The following is a 23,604-nucleotide window of genomic DNA, read 5'->3' on the forward strand; positions in this document are numbered from 1 at the left end:
CTGCGCCTTCCGATTGGCTCTGCTGGGCCGATTTGAACGGCGTACGGAAGCCGCCGCGGCTCATCCACGGCCGCGTTTTTTTTCTCTCTCTTTTTTTTATTCCCTCTCTTTGGCTCCCTCCTTCCGCGCGAGTCTCAGGAGAAGCCGCAGCGCACGGCGCCGCTGCTGCCACCCGGGGCCCGGTAAGTGGGCCTTTCCCGAAGCCCGACCGGCTCGGCCCAGGCTTGTGTTGACCCCCGCCGGGCTCCGGGTCAGCGCCGCGCGCGGCCCGGCCGTCGGGGCCGCGCCTGACCGGGAAAGGCCGAGAACCTGGTTTGGGCCCCATTCGCGAGGCAACGAGAACGGGCCGGGGCGGGGGAGGGGGAAACCGAGCCGGGCTTAGGGGGTGGGGCCTCGGAGCCGGGCCAGACCCCGGTGCCTCGAGAATCGGGCCAGTGGGGCGGCTGGGATCGGGCCGGAGGGGATCTGGGGGAAGCGTCTGGGGACTCCTTAGGGCCTGATTGGGGAACGTCGCGAGGATCGGGTGTGTGTGTGGGGATATTTCGGCGGGGTTTTGGTTGGGTCTGGTTGGGGGAGGCCGCATTTAAAAGTTGGGGGTCTTCTTGGACCCTGACCGGGAGGGGCGTCAGACTTCGTTCTAGAGGGCTTTGCTGGGTCTGACTTCGAGGTGTCGCTAGGATCCGTTGGGGGGAATGCTCCGTGGGGTGTTCGTCCAGGCCTAACTGGGGGAAGCTGCAGACATCGGACGAAGTGGGTTGCCGGCTCGAGGTGGTGGGGGGCTTGGCCGAACTTGATTGCGGGAAACAGCAGAGATCCGCCAGCAGGAGTTAATGCTGACTGGGGCTGGAGGCAGAAGGTGGGGGGTGGTGGGAGACTTGGCCAGACCTGATTGGGGAAGGGGACGGGGACCTGTCCAGGGGTCAGATTTAGCAGGGTGGGCGGGCTTGGCTGGCTAGCCTTTGGAGAGGCAGCTCGGACCTGTCTGGGGATTGCTTCGGACCGATGAAGAGGAATCTCGGATGGGGTCTGGCTAGGCCAAAAAGGAGGAGCGTCTGGCATCCGGCTCAGTTTGGAGGGATGGATTAGGGGAGGTGGCAGGGATCCGGACGATTGGAGCACCTTGGGACTGTGCACCTGGGAGGCTCGGGGACCAGACGGAGGAGGAGGAGGCAGCTGGGATCTGGCAGGGCTTGAGGGCTGGATTTCGGAAGAAGAGCGGTCTCTGGGGTTGGGAACTGTGCCTGGACCAGGGAGACCACGGGGGCCGGGGCGCTATCGTGGTCTGGGGCAGGGCCCCTGGGTGGAGAGGTGGCTGGCGCCTTGCCTAGCGGGTGTGAGGCTGGCGGAAGTTGTAACGCCTGCAGCCGGGGGAGGCGGCATGGGCCGCCCTGGGATGAAAGCTCCGTGCGGGGCCCAGTGAGGACCCGCCGAGCCCTGCCACTGCCTCCCGTGGCCTTCCATATCCCCCATATCTCCTCACCTGTGTTTCCGAGACTGCGCCAACGTGGATGGCGCAGCTGGCGGGGACCCCGCACTTGGGCTGGTGTGGATCGGCGGCCCCCGCCTGTCAGCCGAGGGCGCTCCCGCCGTGCGGCCGCTGCAGGCACCTCCACCGGGGCTCAGCCCGGATCTCACATGGGGCCCTCGGGACCCAGCGCTGACCCTGGCCCCTACCCCGCAGCTCACCCTGCGCCATGGACTGGCAGCCAGATGAGCAGGGCCTGCAGCAGGTCCTGCAGCTGCTCAAAGACTCGCAGTCACCCAACACAGCCACGCAGCGCATCGTGCAGGACGTATCCTTCCTTCCTTCCTTCCGGGCCTAGGGGGAACAGGGCAGACGTCTGCAGAAGGGGCTGACACCCTAATTCCCAGATTCTCTTACGGCAGGAGCTAGCTTTGGCAGAGAATTAGGGATTAGAATTTTTGAGTCCCATTTCCAGAGGAAATGTGGCCCTGTGGAGGAGGGGGGAACACTAGCTGGCACGTGGTTTTTGTTTAGGTTCATGGTTAAAATGTCTCTTTCCCAAGTGATGCTTAAAACTCTGTAAGTTAAAGTTGAAGATATTTAAACTATCAGCAAGTTTTACTTAAAAATGTAGATTCTCTTTTCTTTCTTTTTCTTTCTTTTCTTTCTTTTCTTTTCTTTTCTTTTTAAAAGGGCAACATGGGACTTATGAGCAGGACTGAGTAGCAGTGGTTCTCACTGCTGTGGCCAGGCCTCTCAAGAGTGCATGGAAAGCTCAGGCGTGCTCTCCCACCCACTGGGTGACTTTGATGTGCCTGCAGCGCTGTGTTTCCTGGCATGGGGGTTGACAGGTGGCATCTCAGGAGCTGTCCCCCTGGTCCCGGTGGTCAGAGGGACTTTTAGCTACACGGCAGTGAAGGGACCCACCGGGGGAGGGGAAGGCCCTTGTCTCCCAAGTCCCTTAACAACCCGGCAGAAACTCAAACAACTGAACCAGTTTCCGGACTTCAACAATTACCTGATCTTTGTCCTGACCAGACTCAAGTCGGAAGGTATGCTCCCGGTGCCCCTCTACGCACGGGCTAGATCCCGCTTTCTCCCCTGTGCTCCCCTGACCCTCAGCCCTCCTCCCCCAGATGAGCCAACTCGTTCCCTCAGCGGTCTCATCCTCAAGAACAATGTGAAGGCACATTACCAGAGCTTTCCGCCCCCTGTGGCCGACTTCATCAAACAGGAGTGTCTCAACAACATTGGCGATGCCTCCTCACTCATCCGAGCTACCATAGGTGAGAGCGGGAGTCGGCTGGTGATGACTCCCTGAGTTCTTCCTCTCAGCCAAGGAGCTTTTTGACACATTAAAGGTGTCAGTCACTGACTGCTCCGGTATCGTGGATGGTAGGACTGTCAGTGTTGCCATTTTACAGATGAGGACACTGAGACGCAGAGATGTTAAGGGACCCGCTTGGTAAGTAGCAGAGTTCAGAAGCCACCAGTGCAGGTCTGTGCTCTGAACCACTCCCTCGTGACATAGCTCTTGCCACTCTGGAGGCAGTCACTCAACATCCAGACCTCTGCTTCGGTCCTGACGGTGCAGCACATTAGAAGGCCACGGCCCCCTGTCCTCTGGAGTTTGTTGTCCTCAGCTAACTCACCAATAACGATGAGGTGAAATGGGAGTGTGTTTTGTGTATGGAGCCTTCCTGACTCCCGACGGGCTGCCTGAGTAGTTAAAGGAAACACCAACTCAGTTCTTTGTTACTGACTTGCCCCCCCCCCCCTTTTTTAAAGATTTTATTTATTCATGAGAGACACAGAGAGAGACAGAGGCAGAGACATAGGCAGAGGGAGAAGCAGGCTCCCTGCAGGGAGCCCAATGTGGGACTCAATCCCAGAACTCCAGGACCACGCCCTGAGCGAAAGGCAGACGCTCAACCATTGAGCCACCCAGGCGTCCCTCGACTTGCTTTTTTGCCCACCTTGACTGAGATGTAGTTGACATGTAACTGATTTATGTTTTTATTCTTTAACATCAACTCTTAAAAGTTGCATTTAGAAGGAAAATGTACATGACTTTTTAAAATTTGCTTGCTGTAAAGGGAAGGTAACCATAAAACCATGCAATAAAGAAAAATGTAGTATGAAATTTGAGCTAGATACAGGGCTTGCTAGAAGTGCCGGTCTTGGGGCGTGTTATCCTGAGCCCCAACAGTGCCCCCTGTGAGCCCAGCAGAAGGATCTGGACTTCCCGAGTTTGCTAGGTAGCCAGGTTCAGCTCTGACTGTCTGAATTAAGATATTGAAACTTCCAGTCGCCCAAGGGGCCCATGCTCCTCCCCCCTCCTCCCGTGGAACTACAGAGAGGTTAGGCCACGTGGCCAAGGTTGCACAGACTGGGATGGGACTGGGACTGCACTCCCAAGTCCCCACAGTCTCCCTAGTGCAGGTGACACCTTTCCCAGCAGCAGGAGCCAGGGTCATCTGGAGTGATGGCAGTGGCAACATTTCCCCAGCAGAGGGGAATGGCTTTGAATATCCTCCCTGGCTGCCCTCACCTGAATTTGGCTCAGCTGCCACACCGCCTCTGTCCTCCACACTGCCCATGCCTATTGCAGGCTGCTCTTGGGCTTCTGCGCAGCAGTACAAGTCTCCCCAGGGCTGTATGGCCCACCTCAACCTGCACTTGTCACCTCTCGGCCCTCGTCTCCCACTCATCTCCCCCACCCCCGGTCCCCGCTCTGCTCAGTCCCTGGCTCCTCATCTATCTTGGAGCACACCTGGCTTTCTCTTGCCCAGGCCTTTGCACCTGCCATTCCCTCTGCCTGGGATGCTCTTGCCCCAGAGAGTTGGATAGCTTCTCCTTCATCTCCTTCAGGTCTTTGCTCAGATAGCAAGGTATCACCTGGGTAAGCCTGCTCTGGCCACCCATTTTATTTTATTTTTACTTTTAAAGATTTTATTTATTCATGAGAGACCGAGAGAGAGGGAGGCAGAGACACAGGCAGAAGGGAGAAGCAGGCTTCATGTAGGGAGCCTGATGTGGGACTCGATCCCAGGACCGCAGGGTCATGCCCTAAGCCAAAGGCAGACATTTAACCACTGAGCCACCCAGGTGTCCCATGGCCACCCATTTAAAAATGGGGCAACTGGCTGGCTCCATCAGAAGAGCATGTGACTCATGATTTCGAGGTCGTAAGTCCAAGCCCCACATTGAGTGTAGAGATGACTAATAAAAAAAAAAAAAAAACAGGGATCCCTGGGTGGCGCAGCGGTTTGGCGCCTGCCTTTGGCCCAGGGCGCGATCCTGGAGACCCGGGATCGAATCCCACATCGGGCTCCTGGTGCATGGAGCCTGCTTCTCCCTCTGCCTGTGTCTCTGCCTCTCTCTCTCTCTGTGACTATCATAAATAAATAAATTCAAAAAAAAAAAAAAACAAACTTAAAAATATATGAAATTGCTGCCCTCAACCTCCGCTCTTCCAGCTCTCTTCTCTGCTTTTTTTCCCCCTTAGCTTTTGGCATCTAGCCTCCTGGGTCTTTTGCTGATTTATTTTTACCTCGAAGCCTCTCTCACTAGACAGCTCCCAAGGGCATCGATTTTGTGCTTAGTTCTGTGCTGCATCCCAGGGCCTACCACAGAGCTGGCTTACAGTAAGGCTCAGAGGATCTCAAAAGGAGTGTGTAGGGCTTCTAGGGGACTGCGCATGGGCAGCCTGCAAGTCAGTGGAGTGAGTGCGAGGCAGGCCCGCACCTAGTACCCAGCCTGAGGCAGCGTCCTTTCCCGGCTGCCCCAGGCATTCTCATCACCACCATCGCTTCCAAGGGTGAGCTGCAGATGTGGCCTGAGCTGCTGCCCCAGCTGTGTAACCTGCTCAACTCAGAGGATTACAACACCTGTGAGGTAGGTGACTAGCTGTGGCCTACCTGGGTGGGAGTTGGGACTGGACTGGGGTTCACAGCTGTCTATCTACTCCTCTCCACTCAGGGAGCCTTTGGAGCCCTGCAGAAGATCTGCGAAGACTCGTCTGAGCTCCTAGACAGTGATGCCCTCAACAGGCCTCTCAACATCATGATCCCCAAGTTCTTACAGTTCTTCAAGCACTGTAGCCCAAAGATCCGGTGGGTGTGGCTCCCTGGGGGTCTGCAGGGGGCCTGGAGGGGGCGGGATAGGTGGGTCAGGGTTGACCGAGGTGCCCACTCCTTGCCAGGTCCCATGCCATTGCCTGCGTGAACCAGTTCATCATGGACCGGGCCCAGGCGCTGATGGACAACATTGACACCTTCATCGAGGTGGGCTGCCGGCCTAGGGGTGAGCAGGGCAAGGGCTGAGGGCCCTGCTGCAGCTGATCCCACCTTCCCCGCAGCACTTGTTCGCCCTGGCCGTGGATGATGACCCTGAGGTGCGGAAGAACGTGTGCCGTGCCCTGGTGATGCTGCTGGAAGTGCGGATCGACAGGCTCATCCCCCACATGCACAGCATTATCCAGGTGTGCACAGCCAAGGCAGGCCCAGGCATGCTGTGGGTGGGGGACAGGTGGCGAGCTACCCCTAGCTGGGCTGGGCCTTAGCCTTCTCCCACCCTGCCCTAGTACATGCTGCAGAGGACTCAGGACCATGATGAGAACGTGGCCCTGGAGGCCTGTGAGTTCTGGCTGACGCTGGCCGAGCAGCCCATCTGCAAGGAAGTCCTGGCCTCCCACCTGGTCCAGTGAGTGCCACTCCTGCCTCCTGCCTCCTGCCTTCTGCCCTCTGCCCTACCTCAGCCTCCACCCTTCACTGTGCTCTAGTTTTCCTGTTTATTTTCTATATCAGCCATAGTATGTGTTCTATATCTCGGTTTACTTTCTGTTCCTGTGTATGTTTATTTAGCAAGCGATAAAAAAATAGTTTTTAATGACTTAATAATTAGGTAAGTCATAGGTGAAAAAAATGAAAAGTTGACAAAGCCTTCAGGCATAGCTGGATGCAGGTGCTCAAAGGACGTAAAAGACTTTTGTGAGGTCGCAGATCTATTCCCTCTGTGTTGGGCTTTACTGTCAGGCACGACCTTCCCTCTTGGTACTGCTGTGGCTTTCTGCTACCTTCAAGCTTAGGCACCCCTGAGTAAAGAAATTTTCTATTAAATCAGTATGTCTAGCAAAAGGGTTAGGGCTGACTGACCCTCCTTGGCCAGCTTGGGTCACTTGCCTATCCCTGAATCATGAATCAAAGTTCCCAATCCCGAGGTGCATTGACTGCAGCTGGGGGGAGGGTGGAGGACTGGCTGCCTTGCCTATTTGTTCCTTTGACCTGGCTCATCCCAGAAAAGGGCCACATGTCCTCCTTGACTTATAGTATGCTGGGGATCAGCCATTGTTCAAACAGAGGCCTGGAATCCACTGAGTGGCCAGGTCTGGTTCAGGAGCTCTCTCGTGGAGCCAGAGAACTGTCCCCTTTGTCCTGGTCACAGTGGCTACGACTAAGTTGGGATAATACCCCTCAGGGCCATACGCTGCCCCTTGGCTCCTTGCAGGCTGGCTTCTGTATTACCCAGGCTGTGAGCCCACTGGGGGCCCCTGCATCCGATGAACAGCCTCTCTCTCCACAGGTTGATCCCCATCCTGGTAAATGGGATGAAATACTCAGAAATTGACATCATTTTGCTCAAGGTCAGTCAGGGCCCACTGCTGGGCACAAACGGACAGATGAGGGCTGGGGCCTTGAGGCTGGGGGGCCCTGGTGGTGCTTAGTGATCTGCTCGGCCCCACAGGGGGACGTGGAGGAAGATGAGGCAGTCCCGGACAGTGAGCAAGACATCAAGCCACGATTCCATAAGTCACGCACAGTGACGCTGCCCCATGAGGCTGAGCGGCCTGATGGCTCGGAGGACGCAGAGGATGATGATGATGACGATGCTCTGTCCGACTGGAACCTGAGTGCGTGGCCTGGCCTGTGGGGGCTGGGAGGTGGGGGCAGCAAGCCTAGGGGCTGCCTCTCAGGAGGTGATGAGACAGCCTACTCAGAGCAGATCATGAAGATTCGAATCATGATCTCTGATCCTGGGGGTAGAGTCTTGGTAAAGCCCCTCAGGAGCTTGGCAGCCTGTCCTAAGGGCCTCCCTGAGCCTGCCCCCACATTTCCCCTCCCGTCCCAGGGAAGTGCTCGGCAGCTGCGCTGGACGTCTTGGCCAACGTCTTCCGGGAGGAACTGCTGCCTCACCTACTCCCCCTGCTCAAGGGCCTCCTCTTCCACCCTGAGTGGGTGGTCAAAGAGTCAGGCATCCTTGTGCTGGGCGCCATCGCTGAGGGTGAGTGGCCCCACTGGCCTGGTAAGGCCCGACCTCAGCGTCCCGTGCTGGTGTGAGACTGTATGGAGCTGGCCCAGGCAGGGCTGTGTTGTGTAGCTGTACGGCATGGGTGATGTCATCTGCAGGCTCTCTCTCAGAGGTCTGCTCAGCCTCTGGGCCTGAATGGAACCTCCAGACCCCAAAATGTGAGCCCTCCCTTTAATTCTCAGAGATCGCAATTCTCTGAGGTGGTCAGTGCAGTGATGACTACAACAATGATAGGGGCAGCCTGGTCCCGCAGGCTCAGCACAGCCCGATGAGGTGGGGTGTGTAGATGGGGAAATGAGTAGGGTTGGGGCAGAGAGATTGACACCACTTGCGCTGTCACCCTGGGGTGCAGCTGGGCTGGCTCCCAGCTACAGGGCTGGCCTGTGAGATCAGTGATGTGCAGTGAGGTGTGTACACAAACTTCACATGATGCTCTGTCCTGGGCACGGCTTTCGAGCTCCCTTCGTCCTGATGGGATGTACAGCTTGAATACCTGAGGGCTTTGTGAGTGTGTTACATGTGTCACTCGTGACCACCTCAGCATCCAGGCCTGTCATAAAAAGTTCAGACACGGTAGCAGGAGCCTTCGCCCTGGAGAGCTTTTAAAATTTATCCAAGGAAAGACTTCCTTATATAATAAGTGCAGTGTGTGTTATGGTAATATGTGTGTATATGTTCACAAGCTTCATTAGGTGTTCTGGGGAAACATAATGGGAAAAGATTTGGAGGAATTGACCCACAACTGGTAAAAATAGATCTTGGGTTTTGGATTATTAGGTGGCGTGCTACTATCTGCGTTCTCTAAACAAGAAATATGTTCATGGTTTTTTAAAAAGGAGATGAAGGACACCTGGGTGGCTCAGCGGTTTAAGCGTCTACCTTCGGGTCAGGGCGTGATCCTGGAGTCCTGGGATCGAGTCCCACATCGGGCTCCCTGCATGGAGCCTGCTTCTCCCTCTGCTTCTGTCTCTATCTCTCTGTCTTTTATGACTAAATAAATAAAATCTTTTTTTTTTTCTAAGATTTTATTTATCCATTCACGAGAAACAGAGAGAGAGAGAGAGAGAGAGAGAGAGGCAGAAACAGGCAGAGGGAGAAGCAGGCTCCACACAGGGAGCCCAATGCGGGACTTGATCCTGGGTCTCCAGGATCACGCCTGGGCTGAAGGTGGCACCAAACCGCTGAGCCACCCAGGTTGCCCTAAATAAATAAAATCTTAGAAATAAAAAGAAGATGAAAAATAGAAAACTCAAAAACATCCAAGAAATGTTTCAGAAAAGTAGTTGGAGCAGCTAGCTGGCTCAGTCGGTGGAATGTGTGATTCTTGATCTTGGGGTTGTGAGTTTGAGCCCCACATTAGGCATAGAGCTTAAGTTTAATTTTTTAAAAATATTTATTTATTTATTTATTTATGATAGTCACAGAGAGAGAGAGAGAGACACAGGCAGAGGGAGAAGCAGGCTCCATGCACCGGGAGCCCGATGTGGGATTCAATCCCGGGTCTCCAGGATCGCGCCCTGGGCCAAAGGCAGGCGCCAAACCGCTGCGCCACAAGGGATCCCTGAGCTTAAGTTTATTTTTTTTTTTTTTTATTTTTATTTTTTTTTAAATTTTTATTTATTCATGATATGCACACAGTGAGAGAGAGAGAGGCAGAGACACAGGCAGAGGGAGAAGCAGGCTCCATGCACCGGGAGCCTGACGTGGGATTCGATCCCGGATCTCCAGGATCGCGCCCTGGGCCAAAGGCAGGCGCCAAACCGCTGCGCCACCCAGGGATCCCCCTGAGCTTAAGTTTAAAAAGAAAAGAAAAGAGGGGCGCCCAGGTAGCTCAGTTGGTTGAGTGTCTGACTCTTGATCTTAGCTCAGGCCTTAACCTCGGGGTTGTGAGTTTAAGCCCCACACTGAACGTGCAGCCTACTTAAAAAATAAAAAAGAGAAAATTTTAAAAAGAAAAAAGTACTTTCCGGGATCCCTGGGTGGCGCAGTGGTTTAGCGCCTGCCTTTGGCCCAGGGCGCGATCCTGGAGACCCAGGATCGAGTCCCGCGTCGGGCTCCCGGTGCATGGAGCCTGCTTCTCCCTCTGCCTGTGTCTCTGCCTCTCTCTCTCTCTCTGTGACTATCATAAATAAATAAAAATTAAAAAAAAAAAAAAAAAAGAAAAAAGTACTTTCCATCCATTTTGGTCACTTGTGTTGCCTGGCCGTTTGTGAATTAATGAGTGACCAGGATGGGGTGGACCCGATGGAGGGGAAAGGCTTGTTCTGATGCTGCTTCCTGTCCTGGCCCAACCTTTCACCTTTTCTGTACTGAGCTTTTGTGATTTTGCCTCCCGGCCTCAGTGTCCCGCATGTTAGGTGGGTGATCTCTCTCCAGGAGGGTGGGTGTGGCCAGGCCCAGCCGGGCTCAGGCTTGCCCTTGTCCTGGTCCTTGCAGGCTGCATGCAGGGCATGGTGCCCTATCTGCCCGAGCTGATCCCGCACCTCATCCAGTGCCTGTCGGACAAGAAGGCCCTGGTCCGCTCCATTGCCTGCTGGACACTGAGCCGCTATGCCCACTGGGTGGTTAGCCAACCACCTGACATGCACCTCAAGCCTCTGATGACAGAGCTGCTCAAGCGCATCCTGGATGGCAACAAGAGGGTGCAGGAAGCAGCCTGCAGGTGACTCTCGACCCCTGCCCCCACAGCCCCCACCCCTGCCCCCACTGGCTGCCTTCTGGGAAGTGATGACACTCATGACCCTTGACATCCTGCTGATTTCTGACGTATTCGTACTGGCTGATCCCAAGTGCATGTCCTCCCCGCACCCCTCAACCCCCCACCCCAGGGCCCAGCCCCACTTGTGACCACCCACTAAACCCCTTCCCCACTCCAGTGCCTTCGCCACCCTGGAGGAGGAGGCCTGCACAGAGCTAGTGCCCTACCTCAGCTATATCCTGGACACCCTTGTCTTTGCCTTCGGCAAGTACCAGCACAAGAACCTGCTCATCCTCTACGATGCCATCGGCACCTTGGCTGACTCTGTGGGCCACCACCTCAACCAGCCGGTGAGACCCCACAGCATCTCCCTCTCTTGATCCCCCTGCCCCTCTGCATCCAGTGACCTGGCGGCGACGCCGTGTCGCACGCCAGGGACATGGCCGTGACCTCAACAGGCAGACAGACAGACCTGGCCCCCGCCCTCGCCCTGCTCCCAGTCTAGCGGGGGAGACAAACAGTTATGAAACAGCGTGGTAAGTGCTGTGCTGGGGAAGCTCAGGGGCCTGCGGGAACCAGGAGTGCTGACCCCCAGGCTCTGAGGGGGTGGAGCAGGGTGGGGCGGGGCTAGGGACTGGTGAGAAGGGAATGGACCAGAAGGGCCTGGAGGTCCGGCTGGATGGCAAGGCCTTGTAGGGCCCCATGAGCCACCGAGATGCTCAGACCTCATCACTCAGGCAGTAGGCGCCTCTGTGTCATGGGGAGCCCTGCTGGTGCCAAGCTGCCACTCCCCACCCAGGGAGCCCCAACTTCTTGCTCCCTCTCCAGGAATACATCCAGAAGCTGATGCCTCCGCTGATCCAGAAGTGGAACGAGCTCAAGGATGAAGACAAGGACCTTTTCCCTCTGCTGGAGGTGGGTGGGCTCCAGGCCCTTTCCCAGAGCCCTGTCCCGTCCTTCCTGAGTTCACCTCTCCTGCCCTCCTCCCAACCAGTGCCTGTCATCGGTGGCCACTGCCCTGCAGAGCGGCTTCCTGCCCTACTGCGAGCCGGTCTACCAACGCTGTGTCACTCTGGTGCAGAAGACTCTGGCCCAGGCCATGGTGAGCATCCCACCACCAATTCCCACCCCTGCTGCCCCGCTCCTCTGTAGCTGCCCGTAACCTGGGCCCCCTCGCCTTAACCTGCTTGCCTGCCCCATCTGTGCCCAGATGTACACCCAGCACCCTGAGCAGTATGAGGCCCCTGACAAGGACTTCATGATCGTGGCACTGGACCTGCTCAGCGGCCTGGCTGAGGGCCTGGGCGGCCATGTGGAACAGCTGGTGGCCCGTAGCAACATCATGACGCTGCTCTTCCAGTGCATGCAGGTGGGTGGGCCCCTCGCAAGCTCTCTCGTTGCAGTGAAGACATAGCAGCCTGTGCAGATCACCCTGGGATGACTCAGGGCCCTGGTTGTGACTGAAGGAAATCAGGAGAAAGGGACCCATGGGGGGAGGAGGGGAGCCTATATTTATTTTAAAAAGTGATTCCAGTAAGATATGAATAAAGTCTCATTAAATGAGCTAACGACGTAGAAAATTAAACAGAGAAACAAGGGGCGCCTAGCTGGCTCGGTGGAGCATGGGACTCTTGATCTTAGGGTGGTGAGCTAACCCCATGCTGGGTATAGAGATTACTTAAAAAAAGTGGGGGGGGGGGATATGAAAGCATAAGCTCCTCCAACTTTACACACACCCATGCACCCAGTGTATCGGGATGGGCCGCAGTTAGGCCTGCTCCCTGCTGTGGTGGTACCCTGACCAAGGCCCTGTGGTTCACTGTGTCCCAGGTTTATAGATGGGCCCCATGACAGGAAGTGTGCCAGGGTCAGGCTGTGCTCTGGGGCCCGCACCCCTAGCTGCCCTGCCTGAGGGATTACTCAGGATCCCAGCTGGTTGGGGGGCGGGGAGCCTTGCCACACTGACCCTGCTCTGACCCCTCAGGACTCCATGCCAGAGGTTCGGCAGAGCTCCTTTGCCCTCCTGGGAGATCTCACCAAAGCCTGCTTCATCCATGTCAAGCCCTGTATCGGTACGGAACCGTCTTCTCCTCACCCTGCGACCCCAGCTCTGGCCTCAAATGATGGAAAAAGATGACTTTGGGAGGATAATGACCAAACTGGATTGTATTCGTACTGTCTGATGGGGTCTGCCCGGCCAGGTCCAGGAGCTCACCCTGGCTTGCCCTCCTGCTCAGCACTCCTTTTTCTCCCCACCAGCCGAGTTTATGCCCATCCTGGGCACCAACCTGAACCCTGAGTTCATCTCTGTGTGCAACAATGCCACCTGGGCCATCGGCGAGATCTGCATGCAGATGGGTGAGTGCCCTGCAAGCTGACAGGCCCTACACCCACCCACCCCCACCCCCACCCCCCCTCCTGTTCCTTCCTGGGGGCAAGACCCTGGCTGTGACTGACCGGTCCCCTTAAGAGAGCCCTGGTGCTGCTTGAGTATTGCAGCAGTTGGTGATGCAAAGAAGCCATTTCTGAGTACTTTCGTGGGGATGCTGCCAAATGCTTGGAAAAGGCATCTAGGATAGGGGTTTCTAAAGAGGCGGAGTCAGGAGGCCTGTTCAGATTGGATTGTTCCTGACCTACTCCCCTCCCTGCCATGCACTTGGCTGAAAGGTCCGCTGGGATTGGTTGGGAGAATTTGGCCGCCTCCCTCCCCATCTACACCCCCCCCCCGCCCCGCCCCCCCGGCCCCATGGAATCTGGGTAATGTGGTCTAACCCTGCTGTTGAGCAGTGACTCCAAGGAAGCTTCTGGTGTCTGGAAGGTGTGGGCCTGTCCCTGGTTGGCCATGGGTCCAGAGCTGGGCACCAGCCGGAGAATGAGTTTTGTTCTCTCACTGGTTTCAGTTGGCCAGTGTCTGGGTGCAACTGGGGTCAGCATGGATGGTATGGGCCCTGCGGGGCTCTAACTAACTGGTCCCCCAGGGGCAGAGATGCAGCCCTACGTGCAGATGGTCCTCAACAACCTGGTGGAGATCATCAACCGGCCCAACACACCCAAGACGCTGCTGGAAAACACAGGTGGGCACCAGGCCTGAGCAGCTGCTGTCCCCTTACCTGGAATTGGGGTTCCCAGCTGGGAGGGGGGTGGTGAAGAGACCTCGGGAAAGAACAAGGGAAGGTGTCTGGGAAGAGCACCAGGGAAGCTGCTGGCCTCAGGGGAGTCCCTGGTAGGGCCTATTCCCTTGGGGCCCATGGGGCGGGGCTGGTGCCTCATGCCAGAGGCCCCGCCACGTACCGTCCCGGGGCCGCTCGGGGTTGCAGGTCGCCTGACGAGTCCCTCTGCCATTCCAGCCATCACCATCGGCCGCCTGGGCTATGTGTGCCCTCAGGAGGTGGCCCCCATGCTGCAGCAGTTCATCCGGCCTTGGTGTGTGCTCCCCTGCGTGGGGCCTGCGTATGGTGGGCTGGGCAGCTGGGGGGGTGGGGCAGGCCCGACCCGTTCCTTGCCTGTGTCCACCCCTAGATGCATGTCCCAGCTTGTCACCTGCTGAACCGCTGCCCCCCCCGCTCCCTCCCCCCCACATAGCTACATGCCCCACCCCAGCCCCGCTGCCCGCTGACCTGCTGCTCCCCACTGCCCCCCACAGATGCCCATCCTGCCCCAGCCCCGCCAGCTGACTGCCTGCCGCTCACCTCCCCCACAGGTGCACGTCCCTCAGGAATATCAGGGACAACGAGGAGAAGGATTCAGCCTTCCGAGGCATCTGCATGATGATAGGCGTCAACCCCGGGGGCGTCGTGCAGGTTGGGGCAGCCGGGCTTGGAGGGAAGGCACGGGGGCTGGGCTTGTGCAGCCCCTCACACAGGCCCTGTCATGTTTCAGGACTTTATTTTCTTCTGCGACGCTGTAGCCTCCTGGGTGAGCCCGAAGGATGACCTTCGGGACATGTTTTATAAGGTGAGCTCGTGAGCAGCAGGGTGGAGGTGGGCCTCTGGGGAGAGAGGCTGCACTCGGATGGCTCTGCCCCGGGGCCGCCCCTCACCCCCTGCCTCATCACAGATTCTCCATGGCTTCAAAGACCAAGTTGGGGAGGAGAACTGGCAGCAGTTCTCAGAGCAGTTCCCGCCTCTGCTCAAGGAGAGGCTGGCTGCCTTCTATGGGGTCTAGATGAGCATCACGACTGTCAGGTGAGGAGGCTGCATGCAAGGGGGGCCTTTGATTTGGGACGGGTTGGGGAGGGGTACAGGCCCTGACCCCTGCCTTTCCCCACAGGTTTCTGTCTGCGTCGTTGGAGGGGTTGCTGGGGAGCGCGCTGCGTCCAGAAGTCGCTGTGCCCTGGTCGAGGGGGGTTAGGGAGGAGTGAGCGGGACCCAAATCCAGACGCCTTCCCCGTCCACCTACCTGCCATGGGTGTGTGTGGTCTGCCGGCCAGCGGGCAGGTGGGTGGGGTCTCCACACTCATCCTACAAACAGGGGAGGGGGGGTGGGACTTCTTGGCAGCAAGGGCCCTTTGCTCTCAGTCGGGGTCACCTCAGGCAGCCCATTTGGGCCAGCCTCGTGGGAGGGAAGATTCAACACGGCCGACCGAATCCGGCTTAGGGTGAGGCAAGGGGAAAGCAGGCGGGGAGGGGGGTCCTTGTAGAGACACGTACACTCACATGTACACACGTGGACACACGCATGTGCGGCGCTGCAGCCAGCCAGGCTGGGCCAGCCGCCCCACCATTTCCCCGACTGCATGGAGACAGTAGAATTAGTGAACCCCTGAGTTAACCCGTAAGGCCTTCCGTGTAACCTGCATCTAGAGTTTAAGAAGCTTCTGCTGTTTTGCCGGAATTGGTGATTGGGGAGGGCTGGGTGGGTTGGGGGCCTCCGCCGGGACCCTGGGGCGGGGGAAGAGGACGGCTATCTCCGGGCCGCCCGAGTCAGCACGCGCACGCTTCGGACCTGCTCCGCACACTTCCTGCCAGCTCTGTGGCAGCCACAGCCTGTGTGTCCCCCTCCTTGCTCTGTCCCAGCCAGAAGAATGGGGACTGCCAGAGTGGCTGGGTCTGGCCAGAGGTTGCCCATTCTTCACCCCCACCCCAACTGTGCTCCAGTGACTTTTGAAGACATTGGGCCAGGGTCTTTTTCCTGAAGAGAGCTGGGGGCAGCCAGAGCTGCTGACCCCCTACCCCCCTGCATCTCTTCATAAGCAAGTCTGTTTCAAGGGCAGTCTGTGTCTGTGCTGCTTAGAGCTCTCCTCTTAGGTTCCAGCCTGAATTTTAACTTGAGGGCTGGGGCCGGGGCATTTAATTGACGGGGCACAGAGGATGAAAGCTTCTGCTTTGCCAGCAAGAAGGAAATCAAGTGCTTTGGAGAAGTTGGTAACGCTCCCTGACCCCACTCTGTCCCTGGGGCTTCCTGTTCATCACTGCTCCCAGTGAGCTACAAGGCCCCACCAGATAGGGGCAGTGTTCTAGGGAACCTTCTGGGATTGGTTGGGGATACAGTCACAGTGTGGGAGGCACCCCTAGAGGGGGGGGCATGGTTATTTCCCAGTTGGCCTCAAAACTGAATCAGGCCCTGCAGCCCCCTTAATGTTTCCCTTTTTTTCCCCTTCTCTACTTTTACTTTTCTGGGGGCCCTTTTGGGGGATTTATGGGGCTTTGACTGGATTCCTACATCCTGGGGCTTGTTCCATTCATCCCTGCAGGGCCCTGGACCCAACCCCATCATAGCCCTGTGTCTTCCCCAGACAGGGTCAAGCCCTGCCTCTATTCCAAGGGACACTTGGTGCACATTCCATAAACTCAGCAGGCTTCCCTACCCTGTGAAACTCCAGCAGGTCTCTGGAAGCCATTTGTTAGAAAAGAAAAAAAAAAAAAGAAAAAAATTAGGTACCATTTAATTTTCTGGTAATCCAGTTCTTTGGAGCATCCTCTGCTGGGTCTTGGGGTGTGTGGATGGATTGGGTGTCTGATGGGATTTGTAACCCCTTCTCCACCCAGGATGGGGGGCTCTGGCCACCTTCAGGGAAGGGGAGCCTGGTTCTAGTTTTTTCTTTTCTTCTTCTTCTTCTTTTTTTTTTAAAGAAAACTATTTAATTTTTTAATTTATTTTTGGTTGATTTTTGCACAACGAAGTTTCAGCTTCTCAACCCTCTCCCCTGCCCAGGTCTGCAGACCCTGACTGGCCTGGATCTGCAGTCCCTCTTTGTCCCACATCCCTCTCTCCCCCTCCCCCTCTTCCTCCTACGGGCTCCAGGGTCTGTCCATTTGTTACTGTGCTGTGCTGGGGATTGGCGCCGAGGTGGCGTGAGATTCCACTTGTGTAGAACTTTGTTGAGTAAAGATCAGTTTCTTGTGAAACCCTTGGCTTCCTGTATCCTTGGCTTTGGCAGTAGAGAAAAGATGTGTGTGTGTTGGGACGCCTTAGAAATGGAGGTGCACAGGATTCAAGAAATAATTCTGGGAGCAGGGAAGTAAGCAAGCATTAACCAGGCACATTTCTTGCGACCCCAAGCCTCATTTTGATTCCCCGTAAAATGGGAAGGTGAATGTGAATGACAAAAGATTAAATGTGATAATATACACGTGTCGGGTGTCCCCCTGAACCTAATTACAGCTCCTTGAACATCAAGGTCAATTTAAAAGGGAGCCATTAGTGTTACAGCCCAGGTTCAAGATCCCATCTGCCTTAGACTAAACTAAGGGGCAAAGCCTTGCAGCACTCTCATCTTTAACCTCAAAACTCTGGGTCACTGGGCAGGTTAGACATTTTCGAGAAAGCTTAGCTGAGCACTGGCCTGTGGGAGGTGCAATAAGGAAGGGTGAAGCAAATGAGAAATTGCTAAATTCTTGGGGGGGACACAGCCTCAGAATAAAACCTTGTTGCAACCTCAACATGGCCGAAGGTCGCCTGCCTCGACTTGGGAAGACAAAAAGCTGACACGTGTACCCACCCAGCTTCCCTTCAACAAACGAGTGCATTTTAGAGAACAGGAGATAATGAGCGAAACAGCGACACGTCCCACAGAGAAAAAGCCGGCGCGGAGGGGAGAGCGAACGCTGGGACAACGGTCGGCTTTACAGGAGGGTACTGTGAGGTCTCGGCGGAGGGACCCGAGCAGGGAGCCACGTGGCTGTCCGGAGCGAGGCCGCACAGCCAGCGCTGGGGCGTTTATATGGATCGGTTAACACGGCCTGGCTCAAAAAGAGGCTTTCAGGAAATAAGGGATAAATACGATTTTAGGTAAGAGAACTTGAGGCCTCTGCGGTCCAGCTGCACGTGCCGGCTCCGGAAGCAGAGGAGCTGGAATCCCCGTACGGCCCAGGCGGCGAGCTCGGGGGCGGCGCTTCTAAGCTCAGCGGCGCCGAGAGTGCCTTGGCCAGCGCCGCGCCGCAGCCAGCCGCCCTCGCATCAGCCCCGGCGCGGACTCCTGCTTTAACAGGCGCTGGAAGCAGGAATCTGCGTTTTCCAGCCCAGGGCCGCCGCAGCTGCACCGCGGGAAGCCTCAACACTGCGGGATTCCAGGGTCCGGCCGGTTTCCGCGCGTGCCGCTCGCTTCCGGCCGGCGCCAGCGCGTCATCACGCGGCGCCGGAAGTGCCTTCGCGCTGCCTTGGAGACGGGACGCGGAGCCCTCGGCTGACACTGCCCGGCTGGCCGCGCCCACCCGGTCGCCATGGAGCTGCCCCCTGGGCCACGAGACGATCCCCGCGCCTGGGACGATGACTCGGAGCCGGAGCCGGAGCCGGACCCCGACGCGCAGGCCGAGGCTTACGTGGCCCGAGTGCTTAGTCCGCCGAAAGCGGGGCAGGCGCCCCTGCGCGCCCCTTTGCTGTCCGCGCCAGTCGCGTCCCCTGGCGCCCTGGAGCCGCGGGCGGCGTCCAAGGGTCCGCCCGTGGGGGTCCCGGGACTGCTCAGCCTTCCTCCGGAGCTGCTGCTCGAAATCTGCGCCTACCTAGACGCGCGCCTGGTGCTCCACGTCCTCCCGCGCGTGTGCCACGCGCTGCGCGACCTCGTGCGTGACCATGTCACCTGGAGGCTACGCGCGCAGCGCCGCGTACGCGCGCCCTACCCAGTTGTGGAAGGTGCGCGCGCCTGGGGGCCGGGGTCGGCTGCCCAAGTTAGGCTGGGGTGCTGTGAGCACAGCCTGGAGCAGGCTTCCTGGTTGTCCTGGCTTGGGTGGACGCTGAGGTAGTCATCGATGGCGACAAAGCCCCTGACCTCTGGGTGCACCATGAGCCAGACGCTTGGGGTCCTGGGTCTGTGGAAATCTACCCTGGAGGGCTGGGGTCCCTGAACTCAGAATCCAGCGATGCTCAGGATTGGGGTCTGGTGGTACCAGGGCCCTCACTGCTGGCTGGGGGTTGACACAGGGACTTGAAGTCTCAGCTGTTGGACTCTCTTGGGGCTCAGAATAAGGCCAAGAATCCTCTGGGTATAGATGCTGAACTAGAACCTGGTGATGCCAAAGCTCCTCATCCTTACAGTCTTGACCCAGGTAGGGGCGAAGCGTGGGCCAAAGGCTCAAACCTCCAACCTTTGATCCAAACCTAGAGGTTTGGATCCCTGGCACCAGCAATCACACCCTAGCCCAGGGTCTAGCCTAGTCTAGAGGCTGGTGGTAATTTCTCCTCTCCCTGAGGTCAGATCCCTGGGGAATAAGACAGCTTGGGGACCTTGAATTGATGGGGCTGTCCTGAACAGCATGACAAACAGTTGCTTGAGCCTCATTATACCACTGAATCTCTGCACCTAGGGCTTGAGTTCTACATCTTGACAAGGCCCCCAGGTTTACAGATACTAATTTGAGAACACTTCCCTGGGTTTGGTTAAGATTATGGAGGCAAAACATCCTAGTTCCGATGTCTAGCCTGAGGGTTGAGGCTGGACCTTAACACCCTGAGGCTATTATCCTCCACATTTGCGTTGGGGTTTGAGGCCTGCAAAGGTGATCCCGAGGCTCCAGTTACCCAATCTTTGGAAACTGGGGTGAGTAGTCCTACCTCCTTGGAAGGTGGGTGGCTGGTGGTCCCAAAGCTAGATCCTGGGCCTTCTTGGGTGGGGTGAGGGATCCAAGTGAGGTTTTCTCCAAGTCTGGGGAAGGCTGGGCTTCCTGGAAGCCAAGGGTGGGCTTGGACAGCTGGTGTCGATGTCAGGATTCCTGCCCACTGGGGACCCCACTCCTGATGCCCCACAGAGGAGGACTTTGACTGGCCAACAGCGTGCATTGAGTTGGAGCAACACCTGTCGCGCTGGGCAGAGGATGGGCGCTGGACTGAGTACTTCTGCTTGGCTGATGGGCACTTTGCTTCCATTGATTCGGTCCTGCTGCTCCAGGTGAGGTGGGGGATCGGCAGGGGGGGGCAGCCAGGGGGGGCCTGGGTGACTCTGACAATACTACCTCTCTTCTCAGGGTGGTGCGCTTTGTTTGTCGGGCTCCCGGGATCGCAATGTCAACCTGTGGGACATGCGGCAGTTGGGGGTAGAGCCCAGCCAGGTTCTAGTCAAGGCCCTGGGAACCGAGAAGAACAGCACCCACAAGGTGAGGGCTTAGGGGGCCAGGTGAGGGCAGGAGGGGGTGAGGCCTGGGGAGGATGCCATGATTAAGGGCATGGGTTTTGGCATCAGATGTAATGGAATTAAACCCTGCTCTGCCATTGTTAGTGTGGCATCGGGTGAGATGTAGGACTTTTGTGGGCCCCTATTTCTCTGTCTAGGGGTCAGTTAGGAGGAGGATGAATGAGATGAATATGCCCTGAGAGCTTCCCTTAGGCTGGAGTACACAGTAGGCACGCTGTAGATGTCAGGTGTACCTTGAGAGGCACAGGGCAGAGCAATGGTGAGGCTGCCCGCCGTGGGGATCACAAAGCTCTGAGCATGGCTGTCATCTCACAAGAAGTGGCCATGGAGGAACACCACCACCACCGCCAATCATTGAGGTGGTCTAGGTCGGTGGCCAAGAGCTTGGTCTCAGAGCTAGGCCACTGGGTTCAGATCCCCACTCTGCTACTCCCTGGCTGTGTGACCTTGGGCAAGGGACTCAACCTCTCTGTGCTCCACTGTCCTCATTACAGTACTCTCTCCACAGAGTCTGGGGAGGAATAAGTTAGTCATCAGCCAGTGCTTTGTGCCTATTAGCTCCTGAGGCAGGGGCTGTTTTTTGTGCCCATTTTCCCAATGAAGAACTTGAGGAAGGGCACTTCCCTTGCCCAGGTCATGGAGGGGAGGACCCATCCGTAATCACACTGTTAGGTGGCCTCAGACCACCACTGGTGCTGAGCCTCGCAGGGACCTGACATAGGAATATTATTCTGTGTGGATGTGCACGTCCTGCACTCTGAAGTCAGACAGACCCATAGACCTAAGTCCTAACCTCTACTTGGAGCTGACTTGCTCTGGATTCTTAGGTCAGTTGTCTCCCTCCTCTGACCCTCAATTTTGTTACCTCTGAAATGAGGGATGATGACATGGGTCCGGTCTGCAGGGCTGGGTGTGGTCGCTGGCAGCGCTGGACCACCGCGTGTGCTCTGGTTCCTGGGACAGCACGGTGAAGCTCTGGGACATGGCAGCAGATGGGCAGCAGTTCGGCGAGATAAAGTGTGTGGGGTCCTGGGCAGGGAGGCGGGGCAGGGCTGGGTCCTGCCTACTAACAGCCTGAGCCTTGTGCTCCTTGTGTTCCCAGGGGCAAGGCAGCTGTGCTGTGCTTGTCCTACCGGCCTGACATCCTGGTGACTGGCACCTATGACAAGAAGGTGACCGTCTACGACCCCAGAGGTGGGCTGGGGGCCCTGGAGCCTAGGTGGGGAGAGGAGGGCTGCCTGGAGTCTCCAGGGTCATGCCGGGGAAGGGGACACTTGGACCTCATCCCCGCCTGGCTGGGGTGACGGAGTCATAACAGTTCCTGACCACTCCAAGTGGCCTGTGCTGGGGCAACAAAGACAGCTGGTGGGGAATGGGTGTTGGGGCAGAGGCAGCCTCCTCCACCTGGGTGTTGCAAGGGATGGGAGGACTCCCAGAGGAGGGTCCTCTGAGTGTCAATACTGTGGGAGGTGGAGCAGCCCCTAAGAACCTTGGTTCCTCACTTCCTAGCTGTCAAGCTTGAACCTCAGTTTCCCCATCTGTAAAATCTGGATAATAACTCTGGCCCCGTAGGGTTAATAGGAGATGACAGAAAAAACCTCAGTGGATTAAACGTTAGTTTACATAAGAAGCCTAGGATAAACAGTGCCCAGCATACATGCCTTTTCTGTTGCTTCTTTCTTTATCCATTTGTACTGTAACTGAAGGGCTGGGGGTCTTCACCCAGGTGGAGCCAGAGGGGGTGGGGGGTCACGGTGGAGGCTTGTCTCAGACCCGCCTGCAGGCGGAAGCATTTTATGCTGGGACCTGCTGAGGCCTGCACTGTACTGAGAGCAGATGGGGTTGGGACGGCAGGCGGGAGAGGGTGCTGAGGGCTGGGGGTCCTGGGCGGCCCACCTCCTGCAGGGACAGGACAGGAGAGAGACAGGATCACATGCGGGAAGGGATGCGGGCGGGAAGAGCAGACCAAGGGTTGTACCAGGTGGGATAGGGGCCCTGGGGCCCAGTGGAGGCCGGGCAGCCTCTGAGGGGCTCTGATGTCTCCCTCCTCCCCGCCTCACTCGCGAAGTCGGCCCGGCCCTGCTGAAGAGCAGGCGGCTGCACTCAAGTGCGGTGCTGGCGCTGCTGGCGGACGACCGGCACATCATCTCGGGCAGCGAGGACCACACGCTCGTGGTGTTCGACCGCCGAGCCAACAGCGTCCTGCAGCGACTGCAGGTGGGCCCTCCCCTGGGGCCCAGAGGGACCAGGCTGGGGCTGGGCCTGGCCTCAGCTGCTCTGTCCCGCATCCCTCCCACAGCTGGACTCCTACCTGCTCTGCATGTCCTACCGGGAGCCCCAGCTCTGGGCTGGTGACAACCAGGGCCTGCTGCACGTCTTCGCCAACCACAGTGGCCGCTTCCAGCTTGTCCGGGTCTGCCAGGGTTCCTGCCCATGCCCGACCATCCCCGGGCCTCCTCTCTACCTTGTGACCCCTGGGTGGGCTGACCGTGGGAGAGCCCTTACCTGAGTGTCACCTGTCCCTCCTTTCTGCAGTCTTTTGACGTGGGCCACAGGTCTCAGATCACAGGGATCAAACACTCACTGGGGGCCTTGTACACCACGTCCACTGACAAGACCATCCGGGTGAGGCCCCTAAGACAGGCGCCTCCCTACCCTACCCTACCCTACCCCTGGCAGCTGAGGTACACTCATGACCTTTGCCTGTTGGCCCTTGCCAGGTGCACGTGCCCACGGATCCACCAAGGACCATCTGCATGCGAAGCCACAACAATGTGCTGAATGGGGTAAGACCCTGCCTTATGCCCCCTGCCCGGCTGCCCAGAACGCCCCTGACTACCTATGTCCCTGCCCTCCCCAGATCTGCGCTGAGGGCAACCTGGTGGTGGCTGCCTCTGGGGGCCTATCGCTGGAGGTCTGGAGGCTGCAGGCCTGAGCTGCCAGATGTGGAAGTGGCGGTGGATCTGCCGGCCCACAGGCTGGGCCGCAGCCTCTGTTCTTGGGGGACCTTCCCCCGTGTTGGTGCTGTCTCTGCCTTCTCCCAAAGCCCTGAGGCACATGGGGTCCGGGCCATGGTGAGGCAGGGTCCTTGGGCTGTGCCCCACGCCAGGGAAGGTGAGGTTGTTCAGGCCCACCCAGGGGACGGCTCCCTCCCCTGGGCCCTGTTTTTGTTAAGGTTTGGATACCTGCTTTCCCTTGAGAGCGAAAGAGAAATAAACCTGATGTACTGGTGTCACCTGAGGACTCCGCCTGTGCTTGCTTGGGACTGGGATGTGCGGGGCATGTGTCCGTGGAACAGTCATAAAAACCTTGGTGGCAGCCGCTGTTTTATCCAGGTGTAATGTACCTGTTCGAGGGCCTTTCTGCTATCATGGTCACGTGTGTGTGTCACTGGGGAGGGGATGTGGCTGTGTGTTACAGTAACCCTGTGTGCTGGTGGATGGGGGTGTGTGTGAGGAAGAAGGAGACTCTTGAGGATGTGTGCACATTTGTACAATGGCACCTGCGTGTGACATGGAGGGGTGTGTGATGTGTGGTGGCACTCTACCCTAGAGTAGACTGGGACTC

General features: G+C 57.4%; 2 protein-coding genes and 2 non-coding genes across 10 annotated transcripts; all 4 read left to right on the plus strand.

Annotated features, from left to right (window-relative positions):
* The first annotated feature begins 24 nt into the window (after window positions 1-24).
* Window positions 25-16,819, plus strand: TNPO2 (transportin 2). 6 transcript variants are annotated; one of them, XM_077859786.1, is made up of 25 exons: window positions 25-182; window positions 1,682-1,793; window positions 2,442-2,517; window positions 2,602-2,751; window positions 5,256-5,362; window positions 5,447-5,580; window positions 5,670-5,751; window positions 5,826-5,948; window positions 6,051-6,169; window positions 7,049-7,109; window positions 7,211-7,376; window positions 7,595-7,747; window positions 10,211-10,436; window positions 10,651-10,822; window positions 11,301-11,387; window positions 11,467-11,574; window positions 11,683-11,841; window positions 12,457-12,544; window positions 12,732-12,830; window positions 13,451-13,546; window positions 13,790-13,895; window positions 14,173-14,272; window positions 14,352-14,426; window positions 14,529-14,656; window positions 14,742-16,819. In XM_077859786.1, exons 2-24 carry the CDS (start codon window positions 1,695-1,697, stop codon window positions 14,634-14,636), a joined length of 2,694 nt encoding a protein of 897 aa, XP_077715912.1. In that variant the 5' UTR covers window positions 25-182; window positions 1,682-1,694; the 3' UTR covers window positions 14,637-14,656; window positions 14,742-16,819. The 6 variants fall into 6 exon arrangements, with proteins under 6 accessions (XP_077715912.1, XP_077715914.1, XP_077715917.1 ...); XM_077859788.1 differs by having other exon boundaries at window positions 13,820-13,895; XM_077859791.1 differs by having other exon boundaries at window positions 13,820-13,895; window positions 14,529-14,630.
* LOC144291266 (small nucleolar RNA SNORD41) lies at window positions 10,493-10,562 on the plus strand. Its single transcript, XR_013358578.1, has one exon. It is a non-coding gene; the product is annotated as a small nucleolar RNA SNORD41 (small nucleolar RNA).
* On the plus strand, window positions 12,585-12,662 carry LOC144291272 (small nucleolar RNA ZL2). Its single transcript, XR_013358585.1, has one exon. It is a non-coding gene; the product is annotated as a small nucleolar RNA ZL2 (small nucleolar RNA).
* Window positions 16,820-18,044: 1,225 nt separating the features above from the next.
* FBXW9 (F-box and WD repeat domain containing 9) lies at window positions 18,045-23,272 on the plus strand. Of its 2 annotated transcripts, XM_077859814.1 has the most exons (10): window positions 18,051-18,542; window positions 19,655-19,794; window positions 19,871-19,999; window positions 20,942-21,054; window positions 21,140-21,231; window positions 22,106-22,254; window positions 22,337-22,450; window positions 22,573-22,662; window positions 22,758-22,823; window positions 22,898-23,272. In XM_077859814.1, the coding sequence occupies exons 1-10, from the start codon at window positions 18,134-18,136 to the stop codon at window positions 22,970-22,972; spliced, it is 1,377 nt and encodes a 458-aa protein (XP_077715940.1). In that variant the 5' UTR covers window positions 18,051-18,133; the 3' UTR covers window positions 22,973-23,272. The 2 variants fall into 2 exon arrangements, with proteins under 2 accessions (XP_077715941.1, XP_077715940.1); XM_077859815.1 differs by lacking the exon at window positions 22,573-22,662 and having other exon boundaries at window positions 18,045-18,542.
* Window positions 23,273-23,604: the final 332 nt, after the last annotated feature.

Source organism: Canis aureus, chromosome 19, assembly GCF_053574225.1.
Source record: "Canis aureus isolate CA01 chromosome 19, VMU_Caureus_v.1.0, whole genome shotgun sequence".
NCBI classification, from domain to species: domain Eukaryota; kingdom Metazoa; phylum Chordata; class Mammalia; order Carnivora; family Canidae; genus Canis; species Canis aureus.

Coding starts and splice junctions, on each gene's coding strand:
- TNPO2 (XM_077859791.1), top strand. CDS start 1,695: ATGGACTGGCAGCCAGATGAGCAGGGCCTGCAGCAGGTCCTGCAGCTG. Junction 11,388..11,466: donor ACCTTTTCCCTCTGCTGGAG/GTGGGTGGGCTC, acceptor CCTCCCAACCAG/TGCCTGTCATCGGTGGCCAC. Junction 14,631..14,741: donor GGCTGGCTGCCTTCTATGGG/GTCTAGATGAGC, acceptor CTTTCCCCACAG/GTTTCTGTCTGCGTCGTTGG.
- FBXW9 (XM_077859814.1), top strand. CDS start 18,134: ATGGAGCTGCCCCCTGGGCCACGAGACGATCCCCGCGCCTGGGACGAT. Junction 22,255..22,336: donor GCGTCCTGCAGCGACTGCAG/GTGGGCCCTCCC, acceptor TCCCTCCCACAG/CTGGACTCCTACCTGCTCTG. Junction 22,824..22,897: donor ACAACAATGTGCTGAATGGG/GTAAGACCCTGC, acceptor TGCCCTCCCCAG/ATCTGCGCTGAGGGCAACCT.